A 16,169-nucleotide genomic window follows, 5' to 3' on the forward strand; every position below is an offset into this window, starting at 1 on the left:
TCGGGCAGATGGGCAGAGACTCTGCTTCATTGTCATCAGAGGGAAGCTGGTGCCACCATTGGGGTGCCAGGACAGAGAAGTGCTTTGACTGGGCTGAGAGGGAGCTTGACCTCCTGTAGCAGTGGGACGGCTACCATGAAATTGGTGAGAAAAAGGGGTCAAATTCACACAAAAAAAATACAGTTGAAATAAAAACATAAATTTAAACATAAACATATAAATTTGCTAAAATTTCTAAAAACCTGTTTTCGGTTTAACATTATGGGGTATTGTGTTTATATTGACGATGGAAAAATTAATGTAATACATTTTCAAATAAGGCTGTAACGTAACAACATGTGGGAAAAGTCAAGGGGCCTTGAATAATGCCCTGTATATGATTCAAACTACAGATGTAAGGTTCTGAAGTCATAAACACAATGGCATAATGGAAAATGTATGTCCAATGGTTATCTCTGTATTAGTATTATCCACATTTAAAACAACTAGGTAGAGCAGAGAGAACAGAGCATGTGGCTTTGTAACACACCGAGGTAGAGCAGTGGTTGTCTCTATTAGTATTACCAACATTAAAACACCTAGGTAGAGCAGTGGTTATCTCTATTAGTATTATCTCTATATTAGTATTACCAACATTAAAACACCTAGGTAGAGAAGTGGTTATCTCTATTAATATTATCTCTATATTAGTATTACCAACAGCAGAGAGGACAGACCATGTGGCTTTGCAACACACAGGTGTTTCATCTCCACACTGGGATGATTTTAACAGTGCAACGCCACACAGGCCTCATGCCTCTCAGGTAGGAAGGTACCAGAAATAAATGAATAAAAAACACAAAACTAATGAAGGAGCACACAGTCACCAACAATATATCCCCGACGTCAATTACTTTCAACTGGCTCAGATCGCTGTTACAGTACAGCGCCACCAAATTACATTTATTAAGTAACCATCTGTCTTATGTAACCATAACGTAACATATCACACTATTTTGAGAGTCCCGGATTTATATTTACTACGTCACATCTAGTCTATGAGACGAGGCTGCACCTTGACCGACAATATAAACACGCAGATCAAGAGGTGTGTTTTCCATTCAGCATCTGCATGTGGCATAATCTCACCCACCTCCCATCATGAATCTGAAATGGTTAACTTTGGCTGTGAGTGATGCGAAAAAAACAGACTCAAAGGCAATTACTTGAATAATTCAATGGATGTTTTATTTACAAACTTGATGATAAATATTATTAAAAATATATTTTTAAGTGACTTTGCTATGGGGCCGTCAATGGGAGTTGGTCCGTGCTTCAGCTGAACTGCAGTACTGAAAATGCCCTCTGAGCACAGTGGAAAGCATGCTAAAAGACTGGAAGCCTGGCCCCTTGATCCGAGAAGGGGGTAATTGCAGACCGCAATTAGGGGCGTGCTCTGATATCGGGTGTTTCATGATATCAAGTTTACACCAATCGATGCTCACCATTGGTCCGTGGCCGTTTCTTTTGCGTTGGGGACAACAGTTGTTGAGAACGGTTGAATTTTAGCTATGCCTAACCTTAACCCTTTTCCTAACCTTAATCTCAGTCTCCTAACCAGCGTTATTTATCATAACCTGCCACGTTAGTTATCCTCACCTGCATGGTAAACAAATCCCTAACCCTCACTCTTTTCCTAACCTTAACCTCAGTCTCCTAACCTCCACTTTAATTATCCTAACCTGTTATGTTTGCTTTGTGCCAAGTTCAAAAAATATATATATAAAAAAAGTGTCCATCAGTTTCATAACACCGAAACTGACCAATGTCATGTATCAATTTTTATTATATCAGGGAACATCCACTTCAAGAAACTGTACAGTAGTTCTCCTACTGGGAGGCGCGGGAAACAGTTTAAAGAGCGATTGGTGCTGAGGACGCTTTGGCAATGGATGGCCCGCAGCCTGTTGAGATTCATAATGTCGTTTACCAGTTGAAGGATACCGATAGTAAATATTAATTGTTCGTGCGGCTGAAAGGTTTTTGGGAGTTCAGGAATTAACATTGGAAGCATTGCAGGCAGTGGTGGAAAAAGTACCCAATTGTCATACTTGAGTTAAAGTAAAGATACTTGAGTCAAGGAAAAGGTGAAAGCCACCCAGTAAAATACTACTTGAGTAAAGGTCTAAAATTATTTGGTTTGACATATACATAAGTATCAAAGGTAAAATATAAATAATTTCAAATTCATTATATTTAGCGAAATAGACAGCACGCTTTTCTTGTAGTTTAAATGTACGGATAGTCAGGGGCACACTCCAACACAGACAAAGCGTGCGTTCCTAAATTCGCTCTGGCTGTATACTACGATTTCAGAGCACTCTGGTCTGAGTGCCAGAGGGCAGAATAATTGATGAAAAACGAACGCTCAACACCCCTTGAATACGGCCGGTGTCAGTAAACGTCGGCAAAAAAAAGCGTAATTAAATGGTTGCCTGTAGCACAGTTAAAGTCACCAATGTTCTGGATAACATGAACACAGCCTAACCAGCTCTGCAAAGGCGAGTTAAATGGTCAGAGTTCGCTCATTTGTCCTGAAAGTAGCTAGCAAGCTCGCCAATGTTAACCAGTTATCTTGGATGCTTGACTGCCGTTGTGAGGTCAGAACGCTTGAATCAACCCTCCTCCTCCGCCAGAGCGTCCAGTGTGGCTCTGAACGCTCCAAGAGCGATACGAACTGACAGTCTGACAACGCTCTGAATTTACGAACGCTCAAGCGCACTCTGGCACTCTGGCTTGAATTTAAGACCACATCCATAATTTACTAACAAAGTATTTGTGTTTAGTGAGTCCGACAGATCAGATGCAGTAGGGATGCGCGAATTGAAAAAATGTCCTGCACTGCTAATCATTCAAAATGTAACGAGTACTTTTGGGTGTCAGGGAACATGTATGGAGTTAAAAGTACATTATTTTCTTTATGAATGTAGCGGAGTAAAAGTGGAAGTTGTCAAAAATATCATAAGTAAAGTACAGATACTCCCAAAACTCCATACATTTTCCCTGACACCCAAAAGTACTTAAAATATTTGTACTTAAGTATTTTACACCACTGATTGCAGGGAATACTGACTGAAGATGTTCCTCCCTACGAGGCCCATGAGACTGTGTAGGGATGTGATTTGAATAGGACTGTGACTGAACGAGTGGGATGTTGTTATTTATCTATTTTTGAATTTTGTTTTGAGGTCGTTGTTCCCCCTCCCCTTTTCCGCAAAGGAAATGTATTTTCTTCTACAGTTTACTAACCTTGCAGTAGGTGGCGGCAGACACGTTATAGTTGTGTAAATGTCAGTATACCAGAGAAGAAGATGACGCTGTTGCACTGTCCAAGTGGGGAACAGGAAGTTCCGGGTCGAATCGACAGAACTGTGTTGTTTTGTCGATAGTGGTTGTGTCCGTTTCGAATGTATCATTGTAGGTATGTAATAGCATGTTTAAACTTTCTAATGTCGAAAGAATATATAACATGCTTGGTAACAAATCCGTTTCACGCCTGGTAATGGTTTTAATTGTGTGTGTTATTTTGGAGTCTAATCGAGTGAGTGAAGAACTTGATTAAAAACGATTTTACAAGTCACATAGATACACTCAGACAAACCCAAAGTCTATGAACATAATATCGTCAAAGTCATTTCATAAAGATTCCATTTATTTAAGTTCGTTTTTACATGTTCTTGGTTTTGTGTAAAATGTTTATGAGCTGGTCAGTAGTCTCGTCCGAACCATCCTGTTCTCGCGAGTTTACATACACTTTTTCGTTAATGTAAGCTCGCGAGATCAGGAAGGTTCGGATGAGGCGAGGCAAATTGCGGGAACCGTTTCGGTCGTCTTTCTTGGAGTTTGTTCGTGGTGAAATGGCGACATGAGGCTGTGTGATAGCTTCCCTCTATTTTGACACTAACTGAAGTTAACCTTCACCATTTGGAGAGAGAGGCCAACTGCATGGAATGGCGTCGATTAACGCGGATGAATCGGAGCACGTATCAAACTCATTCCATGGAGGACCAAGTATCTGCGGGTTTTCGCTCCACACCTGTACTTGATTAATGAATTAAGGTCACTAATTAGAAAGGAATTCCCTTCATCTTATTGTCTAGGTTTTAATTGAAAGGAAAAAAATTAAACCCGCGGAGACTCGGCCCTCAATGGAATGAGTTTGACACCATGAAACAATGGAAATGGAGAGTCTGAGAAGCAACAGCTGTGCTGGAATGCAAACAATGTGGGGGACAGTTGTGATGATATGGAGCGGGAGGATGAGGGCCTAGTATGTGAATGGTCTGTAGTGGAAAGACATAGGAAGAACAGAGCTATTGATACTGGAAGCAGTAGTAGTATAGAAACTCCAGAGGCCCACGGTAGGCAGCTGGAGTAATAATGTGTTAGAGTGGAAAGTTGGGATGTTGTTTGAGGAGACCACAGGGCCTCATTCACACCCTGATTAACCAAGGCCATAAAAAGAGGTGAAGTTAAACTGGGATGCAGGCGTGTAAATGAGAACTTGTTCTGAACTAGCCTACCTGGTTAAATAAAGGTGAAATAAAACATTGAAAGTGGTAGATTGTTAATATCTTGTGCTGGTCAGGTTCAGCAAGGGAAGATTATTCAATTGGAAAATCATAATGGGACGAAGCTCAGAAGCCAGGACCCTGGAGCTGATGCGAAATTGAAGGGAGTAATAATCTCGTGAGGTCGCAATATCTATGTCCATGGATGATATTGTTAAAGAACATATGAAGGAGACAGAGTGGTTGAAGCCTAAAGGTTGATCAGTAGGAAAGGGGTTTAAAGAAGTGAAAGCTTATCCGTGCTGTTGAGGTGTTAGAAGGTTTTGTCTGGAAAAGTACAGAATAGGATTCCTTAGCTTCAATGTCAGAGATTTTGACCCAACCTCATCAATCAACCAATCAAATGTATTTATAAAGCCCTTCTTCAGCTGATGTCACAAAGTGCTGTTCAGAAACCCAGCCTAAAACCCCAAACAGCAAGCAATGCAGGTGTAGAAGCACAGTGGCTAGGAAAAACTCCCTAGAAAGGCCAGAACCAAGGAAGAAACCTTGAGAGGAACCAGGCAATGAGGGGTGGCCAGTCCTCTTCTGGCTGTGCTGGGTGGAGATTATAACAGAACATTGCCAAGATGTTCAAATGTTCATAGATGACCAGCATTGTCAAATAATAATAATCACTGTGGTTGTCAAGGGTGCGACAGGTCAGCCCCTCAGGAGTCAATTTCAGTTGGCTTTTCATAGCCGATCATTGTGAGTATCTCTACCGCTCCTGCTGTCTCTAGAGAGTTGAAAACTGCAGGTCTGGGACAGGAAGCACGTCCGGTGAACAGGTCAGGGTTCCATAGCAGAACAGTTGAAACTGGAGCAGCAACAGTGAATCATCACATTGTTTTTAAATGACAAAGAATGGGACATGTTACTTGAGTGAAAAGATGTGCCAAGTGTGGTGGGGAACATGATTACGGTGAATGTTGGACCAATGTGACGGTTCAGTGTTGCAATTGTGGGGAGGACACACAGAGCAGCATTTGGTGGATGCCAGGTGCAGAGAGATGCTCAGAGATATAGAATCCGTCATGATGTATCACATGCAGAGTCTGTAAGACAGACTGGTGGAACTACAGTGCAGACTGATGGAGCTTCCATGGCTGGTCCCGTAGTAAGAGGACCTACTGTCAAACTGATGGAGCTTCCATGGCTGGTCCCGTAGTAAGAGGACCTACTGTCAGACTGATGGAGCTTCCATGGCTGGTCCCGTAGTAAGAGGACCTACTGTCAGACTGATGGAGCTTCCATGGCTGGTCCCGTAGTAAGAGGACCTACTGTCAGACTGATGGAGCTTCCATGGTTGGTCCTGTAGTCAGAGGACCTCCTGTCAGAACTGGTCTTTCTACTATTCCTGACATGGTTTCGAGGCCTGTTCAGAAATCTTGCAACCATAAATGCACTGTGACAAAGGATACATTAATAGTGAATAATATGTACTTCATAGCTTTTATTGGTAAGCTTATCAACAACTTGGATTGTGTAAAGCAGAAATACCAGGTTTAAAGTTATCTTGTAAACTGCAGCAGAGTTGTTGGGGGTAACAGATGTTTCTGTCGGTATGGTTTTTGATAATCTGGATAACCTGGGGGTGGATTGTCTCAGCATGATATAAACCCCAATGTTTGCAAACACAGAAAGGGATCTATTGATATAGTTTATTGGGGGGTGTGGGAGGGTTTTTGGGGAAGGGGAGGGTGTGGTAGAAGTTAATAGGGATTTCTTGTTTTATTTTCTTAGTACTGAATTAGACAGACATGGACCTTAAAGGTTTGTTTGTGGACCTCCATGGTACCATAGGAGGTCTGCATCAACGGACTTCAGTGCAGGTAGTGCCTCATCAGAGAGAGAACATTTCAGTTGCTCTACAGTTTTGAAGCTGAATGTGATGATGATCAGTTCTTTACATGTGTACTAATATTCAGACACATTCAGTTATTTCTATATTTATCTATAATTCAGGGTTTTTACACGGGACTTCAAGTAAATAAATATTAGTGCCTGAAAAAGTCCTTGAATTTGACTTGCCACTGTACGACCCCTGATAATTCTTAATATGGTGTGAATGGGAAATACATTTGGTTTTTGTGAGTGAAATCATATAGAGAAGACAAGGTTATTCTGGAAAATAGTACATAGTGCTGCCTGAAACATACTGTGATCTTGTACTAAAATGGTTTTTGAGTCATTTATGCATTTATGTGAATTTAGGAAATCTACTATAGATTAAGTGCACTTATGTTGTGCAATTTAAAATGTGTACTTTGTGTCTAACGTGAATGAATGTTTTGTCAAGGATTAGCTACCTGATCAACTGAAATGAGATAATTGAACAAGACAAAATAGAAAATATTTTTGCAGAATAAAGTGCCAGAACTGTCAAGAAAATAAGTTTTGTGTCCGTTTGTCTTTATTACTACAGACCGACTCAGATTAAGTCTGAGGCCGGTAACATCAACAGTGAAGACAAACCAATCCTGTCACTCTCCTTCCACACTGAGTCCAAACCTACAGTCACTGGGTCCTGATTGTGACAGTGGAGCCCAGTTTGCTCTGCAGGATCCAGAGATGGCATCAGTGAAGCTGGAAGACTGCAGTCAAACACTGGAGCTGAATGTCAACATTAAAGATGAAGAAGAGGAGGAGAAGATTAGGACAACTGTTAGTCATGGTAAGAGCTGGTTCTATCTATAAATTATCTTCATATATTAGACCTCCATAAGTTATGACCAGTCTATTGATAGGTTGAATTCTGTAATTCTGACATCACACATCCCTGAACAACTCAAGACTTCACAGCGAAGCAAAAACAATTTAAACTTGTAACTCCTGTCTTTGCCCACACATTGTCTCAAGAACGTTGAAAATGTTTAATACCCTCAATCACTAAGTATAATTCTTCACGGTTTACCAGTGAAATGACCAAGCTGCGTCTGCTGCCCAATCGTTTGATCTCAATCAATTCCATGGGAATATGCATTTAAATCTTCTTGAATTACTATTTGTTTAGAAAATTAGAGCAAATGGTGTTAAATTATATAGACTTCCCGTATATTGTTTTAATCAAAGCACATTCTGCCTCATGGTGCGTGCTGTTGAGTTTGGGACGATTCAGTAAACCATCCTAAAATCTCGTAGGAAATTAGTTTTTTTGTTTGTTGTAACAGTAATGTTATGCTATAATATTTGGTTATGTGGACTACTAATTAATCATTAGGTGATCGTCCAAGACATTGATCTGACTTTACTAAACAAACACCATTGTGGCGGCTCATCACTTGCAGCACTACACCCCTGCAGTCTTCTGCACCGAACTAGTGATTGATGCTCACCTAGCCTTCTCTTTTGTCTCACACAACATTTGGTGACATAGAAACAAGAGAACATGTTTGGCTGTTATGAAAATCTGGTAATATTTGGCCAAGGAAACATTTCTGGTTGGTGTCAAGGAATGTCACACAGGGAGACTTTTTAAAACAGGATTGAGTGAAGTATTTCAACGATTTTACTGAGTTACAGTTCATATAAGGGGCGGCAGGTAGCCTAGTGGTTAGAGCGTTGGGCCAGTAACCTAAAGGTTGCTGGATGGAATCCCTGAGCTGACAAGGTAAAAATCTGACGTTCTGCCCCTGATCAAGGCAGTTAACCCACTGTTACCCCGGAAGGCCGCCATTGTTAGTAAGAATTGTTCTGAACTGACTTGTCTAGTTAAATAAAGGTTCAAGTAAAGGGCAACCTTTCGGTTACTAGTCCAATGCTCTAACCACTAAGTTACCTGTCACCCGTTACTGCCAGAGAGACAACACTCTGAGCCTGGTTCCTCTCTGAGTTTCTTCCTAGGTTCCTGCTTTATAGGGAGTTTTTTTGTGGCCACTGAGCTTCTACACCTGCGTTGTTTGCTCTTTGGCGGATTTTAGGCTGGGTTTCTGTTCAGCACTTTGTGACAACTACTGATGTAAAAAGGTCTTCATAAAATACATTTGACTGACATGAAAATCACACCAACTGACTGGTTCTTTTGATGTTCACACAGGATACCATGTTGAGAAATCCTCTACACTCAGAGATCAACAGCAGGAAGATCACAGAGCTAAGAGGTCTCATCACTGCCCACATTGTGAAGAGATTTTCCCATTTCTTTCAAAGCTAAAAATACACCTAAAAATACACACAGGGGAGAAGCCTTACTCCTGCTCTGACTGTGGGGCGAGTTTCTCTCGACTGGATACCTTAAAAACACACCAACGTATACATACGGGAGAGAAGCCTTACTCCTGTCCTGACTGTGGGGAGAGATTCTCTCAAAAGACCAACTTAAAAGCACACCAACAAATACATACAGGAGAGAAGCCGTACTCCTGCTCTGACTGTGCAAAAAGTTTCTCCCGATTGGATAACTTAAAATCACATGAACGTATACATACAGGAGAGATGCCATACTCCTGCTCTGACTGTGGAAAATTCTTCAAAACATCAACTGGGCTAACTGTTCATCAGAAAGCACACACAATAGAGAAGCCTCACTTCTGCTCTGACTGTGTAAAGTGCTTCAAAACATCAACTGAGCTAAAAGTTCATCAGAGAACACATTCAGGAGAAAAGCCTTACTCCTGTTCTGACTGTTTAAAATGCTTCAAAACATCAACGGTGCTAAAACTTCACCAGAGAACACACACAGGAGAGAAGCCTTTCATCTGCTCTGACTGTGGGGTGAGTTTCTCTCGACTGGATACCTTAAAAACACACCAACGTATCCATACAGGAGAAAAGCCTTACTACTGCCCTGACTGTGGGGAGAGATTCTCTCAAAAGACCAACTTAAAAGCACACCAACTAATACATACAGGAGAGAAGCCTTACTCCTGCTCTGATTGTGGGAAGAGTTTCTCCCTATTGGGTACCTTGAAATCACATGAACGTATACATACAGGAGAGAAGCCTTACTACTGCTCTTTCTGTGGAAAACGTTTCTCCCGATCGGGGACCTTGAAATCACATGAACTCATACATACAGGAGAGAAGCCTTACTCCTGCTCTGAATGTGTAAAATGCTTCAAAACATCAACTGAGCTAAAAGTACATCAGAGAACACACACAGGAGAGAAGCATTACTCCTGCTCTGAATGTGTAAAATGCTTCAAAACATCAACTGAGCTAAACGTTCACCAGAGAACACACACAGGAGAGAAGCCTTACTTCTGCTCTGACTGTGGGAAGAGTTTCTCTCACCAGAGCAACTTAAAAACACACCAACGTATACATTAACTTCATGTGGGTACCTGGGACGGTTGCGTCCCACCTGGTCAACATCCGGTGAAATTGCAGAGTGACCAATTCAAATTTAATTACTATAAATATTTACATTTCATGAAATCACAAGTGTAATACATCAACATAAATCTTGACTTGTTGTTCATCTGGCCGCCATGTCAGTTTTCAAAAAGGCTTTAAGGCGAAAGCAAACCATGCGATTATCTGAGGACGGCGCTCAGCACACAAAACATTACATACAGTTACCAGCCAAGTAGACTCGTCACGAAAGTCAGAAAAATCATGATCTTCATATGGTTGCACTCACAAGACTCCCAGTTACACAATAAATGTTAATTTTGTTCGATAAAGTCCCTCTTTATATCTTGAAACCTCCATTTTGTTGGCACATTTTGTTCTAGAAACATGTAAAACAATGTTTATAATCAATCTTCAGGTTGTTTTTAGCCTAAATAATCGATAATATTTAAACTGGCAACAGCGTCGTCAATATAAAAGAAAAACAAGAAAGGTGCGCTCTGCAGGACCCAGCTCTGGGGACATCCCACTATCCACTGACTCAATGTGGTCATTCTCCCTCATTTTTCAGAATACAAGCCTAAAACAATGTCGAAAGACTGTTCACATCTAGTGTTTGCCATGGAGAACGGAATCTGGGTCTTATCCCTTTAAATGGTGGATAGGCTTTCATTGGAAAAACAGCCATTTCAAAATAATGGCACTTCCTGGATGGATTTTCCTCACGTTTTTGCCTGCCTTTTCAGTTCTGTTATACTCACAGACAATATTCTTTTCAGTTTTAGAAACTTTGGAGTGTTGTCTTCCCAATTCTACTAATTGTATGCATTTCCTCGCTTCTGGTCCTGAGTAGCAGGCAGTTTACTTTGGGAACGCTTTTAATCCGGAGGTGAAAATAGTGACCCCTACCCTAGTGAGGTTAAGGAGAAAAGCCTCATCGGTTCTCTGACCAGCTAAGAATAAAGTCACTCCATCACTTAATTCTCATCTCATAAAGGAAGTTGTAATTGGATCAAATGAAGAAAGCGTAGAACACTGTAATCCTATTGGTTCTCACTGTGAGAGAACTGCAGAGGAAAGGGAGCGTTATAGAATGTTAGCCTCTCTTTACTTTACCAATCAGTGTGCACCCTGTCAGTTTTAGTGTGTTTTGTTGGCTTCTACTGTAAAGATTTGCACTTGGTGTTGAATACCCTCTGTTATTCTTCTCATTTTGAAAACAAACACTAGTCTGCTAATTGACTGGGTGGTACTGCTTCCCTCTCAGCCTGGTCTGACTCTGTCTGTAGGGAGAGTTTCAACTGGGCAGCTTAAAAACACACCGACGTTTACACGTAGGAGAGAAGCCTTACTCCTGCTCTGTGGAAGGGTGGGCGGGTAACTCAAACGTCATGCCAAAGGTTGAGTGTTTGAATCTCATCATGGAGGACTTTAGCATTTTAGCTAATTACCAACTTGGCAACTACTTACTACTTTTTAGCTATTACTTAGCATGTTAGCTACCCTTTCTCCTAAACCCATTTAACTATCTTAAACCCCTCACCCCTAACCTAGCTAACGTCAGCAACAACAAATTGGAATTCGGAACATATCTTGCATATTACAAGTTCGTAACATGTTGTATGAATAGCAATGCGTAAAATAACATACGAATTGTAATTCTTAACATACGATACATCCTACAAGTCGTATTGTACTAAACAACAATCCAAACGTAACAATTTCAAACATTTACTGTTTGTATAAGGAAATCAGTCAATTGAAATAAATGAGGCCCTAATCTATGTTAGGTTACATTACATTGGACCTCCAATATAAACTAAACATGTAAAGTGTTGGTTTCATGAGCTGAAATAAAAAGATCCAGCACAAAAAGCTAATGTCTCTCAAATGTTGTTCACATCTTTGTTTATATTTACTGTTCGTGAGCATTTCAGCCTTTGTCAAGATAATCCATCCACCTGACAGGTGTGGCATATCAAGATGCTGATAAAACAGCATGGTCATTACACAGGTGCACCTTGTGCTGGGGGACAATAGAAGGCCACACAACACAATATCACAGATGTCTCAAGTTCAGGGAATGTGCAATTCTCATGATGACTGCAGGAATGTCCACCAGAGCACTCAATATTTATATCTCTACCATTAGCCACCTCTAATGTCCTTTTAGAGAATTTGGCAGTACATCCAACCGGCCTCACAACTGCAGATCACATGTAACCACGGCAGCCCAGGACTTCTTCACCTGCAGGATTGTCCGAGGTGGTGGGGGGAGGGGCAGAGTTGTATTTCTATCTGTAATCAAGACCTTTTGTGGGGAAAAACTCATTCTGATTGGCCGGGCCTGGCTCCCAAGTGGGCCTATGCCCTCCCAAGTCCCACCCATGGCTGAGCCCCTGCCCAGTCATGTGAAATCCATACTGAATGGAGTGGCACGGATGTTTTTGTAATATATAATACGTTTTGCTCTGAGACCAGGTTGTCCCTCTGCAGTATTCTGTGGGAAGGAGCAAGTAGACACGTTTTTTATTGAACCTTTATTTAACTAGGCAAGTCAGTTAAGAACAAAATCTTAATTACAATGATGGCCTAGGAACAGTGGGTTAACTGCCTTGTTCAGAGGAAGAACAACAGATTTTTACCTTGTCAGCTCAGGGATTCGATCTTGCAACCTTTTGGTTACTGGCCCAACGCTCTAACCACTAGACTATCTTCCGCCCCTAACATGTATCAGATAGAGATGATCACTTTTCACCATTAGTTTGGGGGGGATGTTTTACAACTTTATTTAATGATACACAGTTTATGAAATGAATATGTGTGTTTATTAATTGTCTTTAAAACTAGATTCGTTATTTTAGTTACTGATCATGAATGTGTTTGGATAACTGCATTGAAGCAAACTTTATTGATCTGCCAATGAAAAATAAAGTTACATGAGTCAACCTCTTCTTCTCTTTAGTATTCAGTTCTTCATATTAGATCTGACAGTATGAATGGTTCTTATGGTTGTATTCAGTTCTTCATATTAGATCTGACAGTATGAATGGTTATTATGGTTGTATTCAGTTCTTCATATTAGATCTGACAGTATGAATTGTTTTTACATTTACATTTACATTTAAGTCATTTAGCAGACGCTCTTATCCAGAGCGACTTACAAATTGGTGAATTCACCTTCTGACATCCAGTGGAACAGCCACTTTACAATAGTGCATCTAAATCATTTAAGGGGGGGTGAGAAGGTTTTATGGTTGTATTCAGTTCTTCATATTAGATCTGACAGTATGAATGGTTCTTATGGTTGTATTCAGTTCTTCATATTAGATCCGGCAGGTTGAATGGTTCTTATGGTTGTATTCAGTTCTTCATATTAGATATGACAGTATGACAGTAGGACAGAGAAGTGCTTTGACTGGGCTGAGAGGGAGCTTGACCTCCTGTAGCAGTGGGACGGCCATGAGACCAGAGGTAGCAGAACTGAGTGCTCGGGTTGGGATACAGGGTTTGAGCCTGAAGGTAGAGATGGGACAGTTCTTCTTGCTGCACCGTAAGTAAACACCATAGTCTTGTAGTGGATGTGAGCTTCGACTGTAAGCCAGTGGAATGTACGGAGGAGCAGGGTGACATGGGGGATCTTGGGAAGGTTAAACACCCAGACGGACTGCAGTGTTCTAGATAAGTTCAGTGGAGACGCATCATTCAGGGCAGGTGAGCCACCTGTTTTGAGCACCACAGTTTTAGCAATAAAACAGTGAGAAAATAAAGTATCTGTTTGCAAACAATGTAAAAAAACATGTTATTGACATGTTAATAAAGCTGCATACAAACATGGTCTATTTGGTTTTCTTGAGTAAGGCATCTCCAAAATGCAGGTGTTTCAGCCAAGATCAGTGCTTTCTGTGGAGGTGGGGCAAGCCAGCAGAAAATACTGAGCTTAGCGCTGTGATTGGCTCAGTGTTTTGTCATTCATGGGGACAATACATCACTGCCAAGTCTAAGGGTAGAACTTGAAAATTCAAGCCCCTTGGGTGCTGCCATAGTTACATTAGAAGTGCCCATCCAAGAAGGCTCAAGGTCATCGTCCACAGATAAAGTAACTTTGATTGGACTGATCATGTCAACATCGTACTTTCAACATCTGAGCTAGCAGTCATCATCATGAATCAAGTCGACAATCTACTGGCAAATCCTTTTTAATCTTTGTCATATGAAGAGAAATAATGAGAAATTATAGAGAAAAGGTATCGGTACTCATCGGTCATTGGACATGAACATTACAAAACAAATGACAAATTCAACAATGAGTGGTTTGGAAGGAATCAGTGGCTAACTGCAAGCATTGCAAAGCAATCATTAGCCTGCTAGTCATTGGAGTTGCTGTGTGGTCCCAAGTCTAAGATTAAGGGGCCTTTTTCCTGTGGTTTCAAGTCTACAGCTACAGCTTATTTTTATTTTTATGGAATCATTATTTAACTATTCAAGTCATTAAAGAACATATTCTTATTTACAATGACGGCCGACCCTGGCCAAACCTGAACGATGCTGGGCCAATGTGCGCTTCCCTATGGGACTCACAATCATGGCCGGATGTGATTGACTGGATTTGAACCAGGGACTGTAGTCAAATCAAATGTATTTATATAGCCCTTCGTACATCAGCTGATATCTCAAAGTGCTGTACAGAAACCTGGCCTAAAACCCCAAACAGCAAGCAATGCAGGTGTAGAAGCACGGTGGCTAGGAAAAACTCCCTAGAAAGTCCAAAGCCTAGGAAGAAACCTAGAGAGGAACCAGGCTATGTGGGGTGGCCAGTCCTCTTCTCGCTGTGCCGGGTGGAGATTATAACAGAACATGGCCAAGATGTTAAAATGTTCATAAATGACCAGCATGGTCCAATAATAATAAGGCAGAACAGTTGAAACTGGAGCAGCAGCACGGCCAGGTGGACTGGGGACAGCAAGGAGTCATCATGTCAGGTAGTCCTGAGGCATGGTCCTAGGGCTCAGGTCCTCCGAGAGAGAGAAAGAAAGAGAGAATTAGAGAGAGCACACTTAAATTCACACAGGACACCGAATAGGACAGGAGAAGTACTCCAGATATAACAAACTGACCCTAGCCCCCCGACACATAAACTACGGCAGCATAAATACTGGAGGCTGAGACAGGAGGGGTCAGGAGACACTGTGGCCCATCCGAGGACACCCCCGGACAGGGCCAAACAGGAAGGATATATAACCCCACCCACTTTGCCAAAGCACAGCCCCCACACCACTAGAGGGATATCTTCAACTACCAACTTACCATCCTGAGACAAGGCTGAGTATAGCCCACAAAGATCTCCGCCACGGCACAACCCAAGGGGGGGCGCCAACCCAGACAGGATGACCACATAAGTGACTCAACCCACTCAGGTGACGCACCCCTCCCAGGGACTGTATGAGAGAGCCCCAGTAAGCCAGTGACTCAGCCCCTGTAATAGGGTTAGGAGGCAGAGAATCCCAGTGGAAAGAGGGGAACCGGCCAGGCAGAGACAGCAAGGGCACTGAGATGCAGTTACTTAGACAGCTGCGCCACTCGTCAGCCCTTAAAAGGTTTGCGCCCAACGTGGGGCAGGAGTTTGATGGCACAAGCGGGAGCCCAGCCAACAGAGATTTGAGAAATGTGTTGGTATTTTTCCCCAGATCTGTGCCTCGCCACAAACTTGTCTCGGAGCTCGACGGACAATTTCTTCGACCTCATTACTTGGTTTTTGCTCTGACTTGCAATGTCAACTGTGGGACCTTATATAGACAGGTGTGTTCCTTTTCCAATCATGTCCAATCATTTAAAAACTTCTTAAGGATGACTGTTCCTGCACAGGAACCAAATCAGCGGAAATTTCAGAGCGCCACCTATAGTTTTCGATAAAACTCAAACTTTCATTAAAACACACACGCAAGATACTCAATTAAAGCTACACTCGTTGTGAATCTCGCCAACATGTCAGATTTGTAAAATGCTTTTCGCGAAAGCATGAGAAGCTATTATCTGATAGCATGCACCCCCCAAAATACCTGAATGAGACCTAAACAAAAGATTTTGCGGTAGCCGGCACTACACAAAGCGCAGAAATAAAATATAAAACATTCATTACCTTTGACGAGCTTCTTTGTTGGCACTCCTATATGTCCCATAAACATCACAATTGGGTCTTTTTCCCGATTAAATCCGTCATTGTATAGCCAAAATGACATTTTATGAAGGCCGGTCTGTTCCAGGAAAATTCACCTTTACAAGACG

General features: G+C 41.7%; 1 protein-coding gene across 1 annotated transcript; it reads left to right on the plus strand.

Annotated features, from left to right (window-relative positions):
* Positions 1-3,386: 3,386 nt before the first annotated feature.
* LOC135538595 (gastrula zinc finger protein XlCGF52.1-like) lies at positions 3,387-12,835 on the plus strand. Its single transcript, XM_064964490.1, has 3 exons — positions 3,387-3,460; positions 7,018-7,266; positions 8,629-12,835. The coding sequence occupies exons 2-3, from the start codon at positions 7,164-7,166 to the stop codon at positions 9,858-9,860; spliced, it is 1,335 nt and encodes a 444-aa protein (XP_064820562.1). The 5' UTR covers positions 3,387-3,460; positions 7,018-7,163; the 3' UTR covers positions 9,861-12,835.
* Positions 12,836-16,169: the final 3,334 nt, after the last annotated feature.

The sequence above is a fragment of the Oncorhynchus masou genome, unplaced genomic scaffold, assembly GCF_036934945.1.
Source record: "Oncorhynchus masou masou isolate Uvic2021 unplaced genomic scaffold, UVic_Omas_1.1 unplaced_scaffold_987, whole genome shotgun sequence".
Lineage (NCBI taxonomy): Eukaryota > Metazoa > Chordata > Actinopteri > Salmoniformes > Salmonidae > Oncorhynchus > Oncorhynchus masou.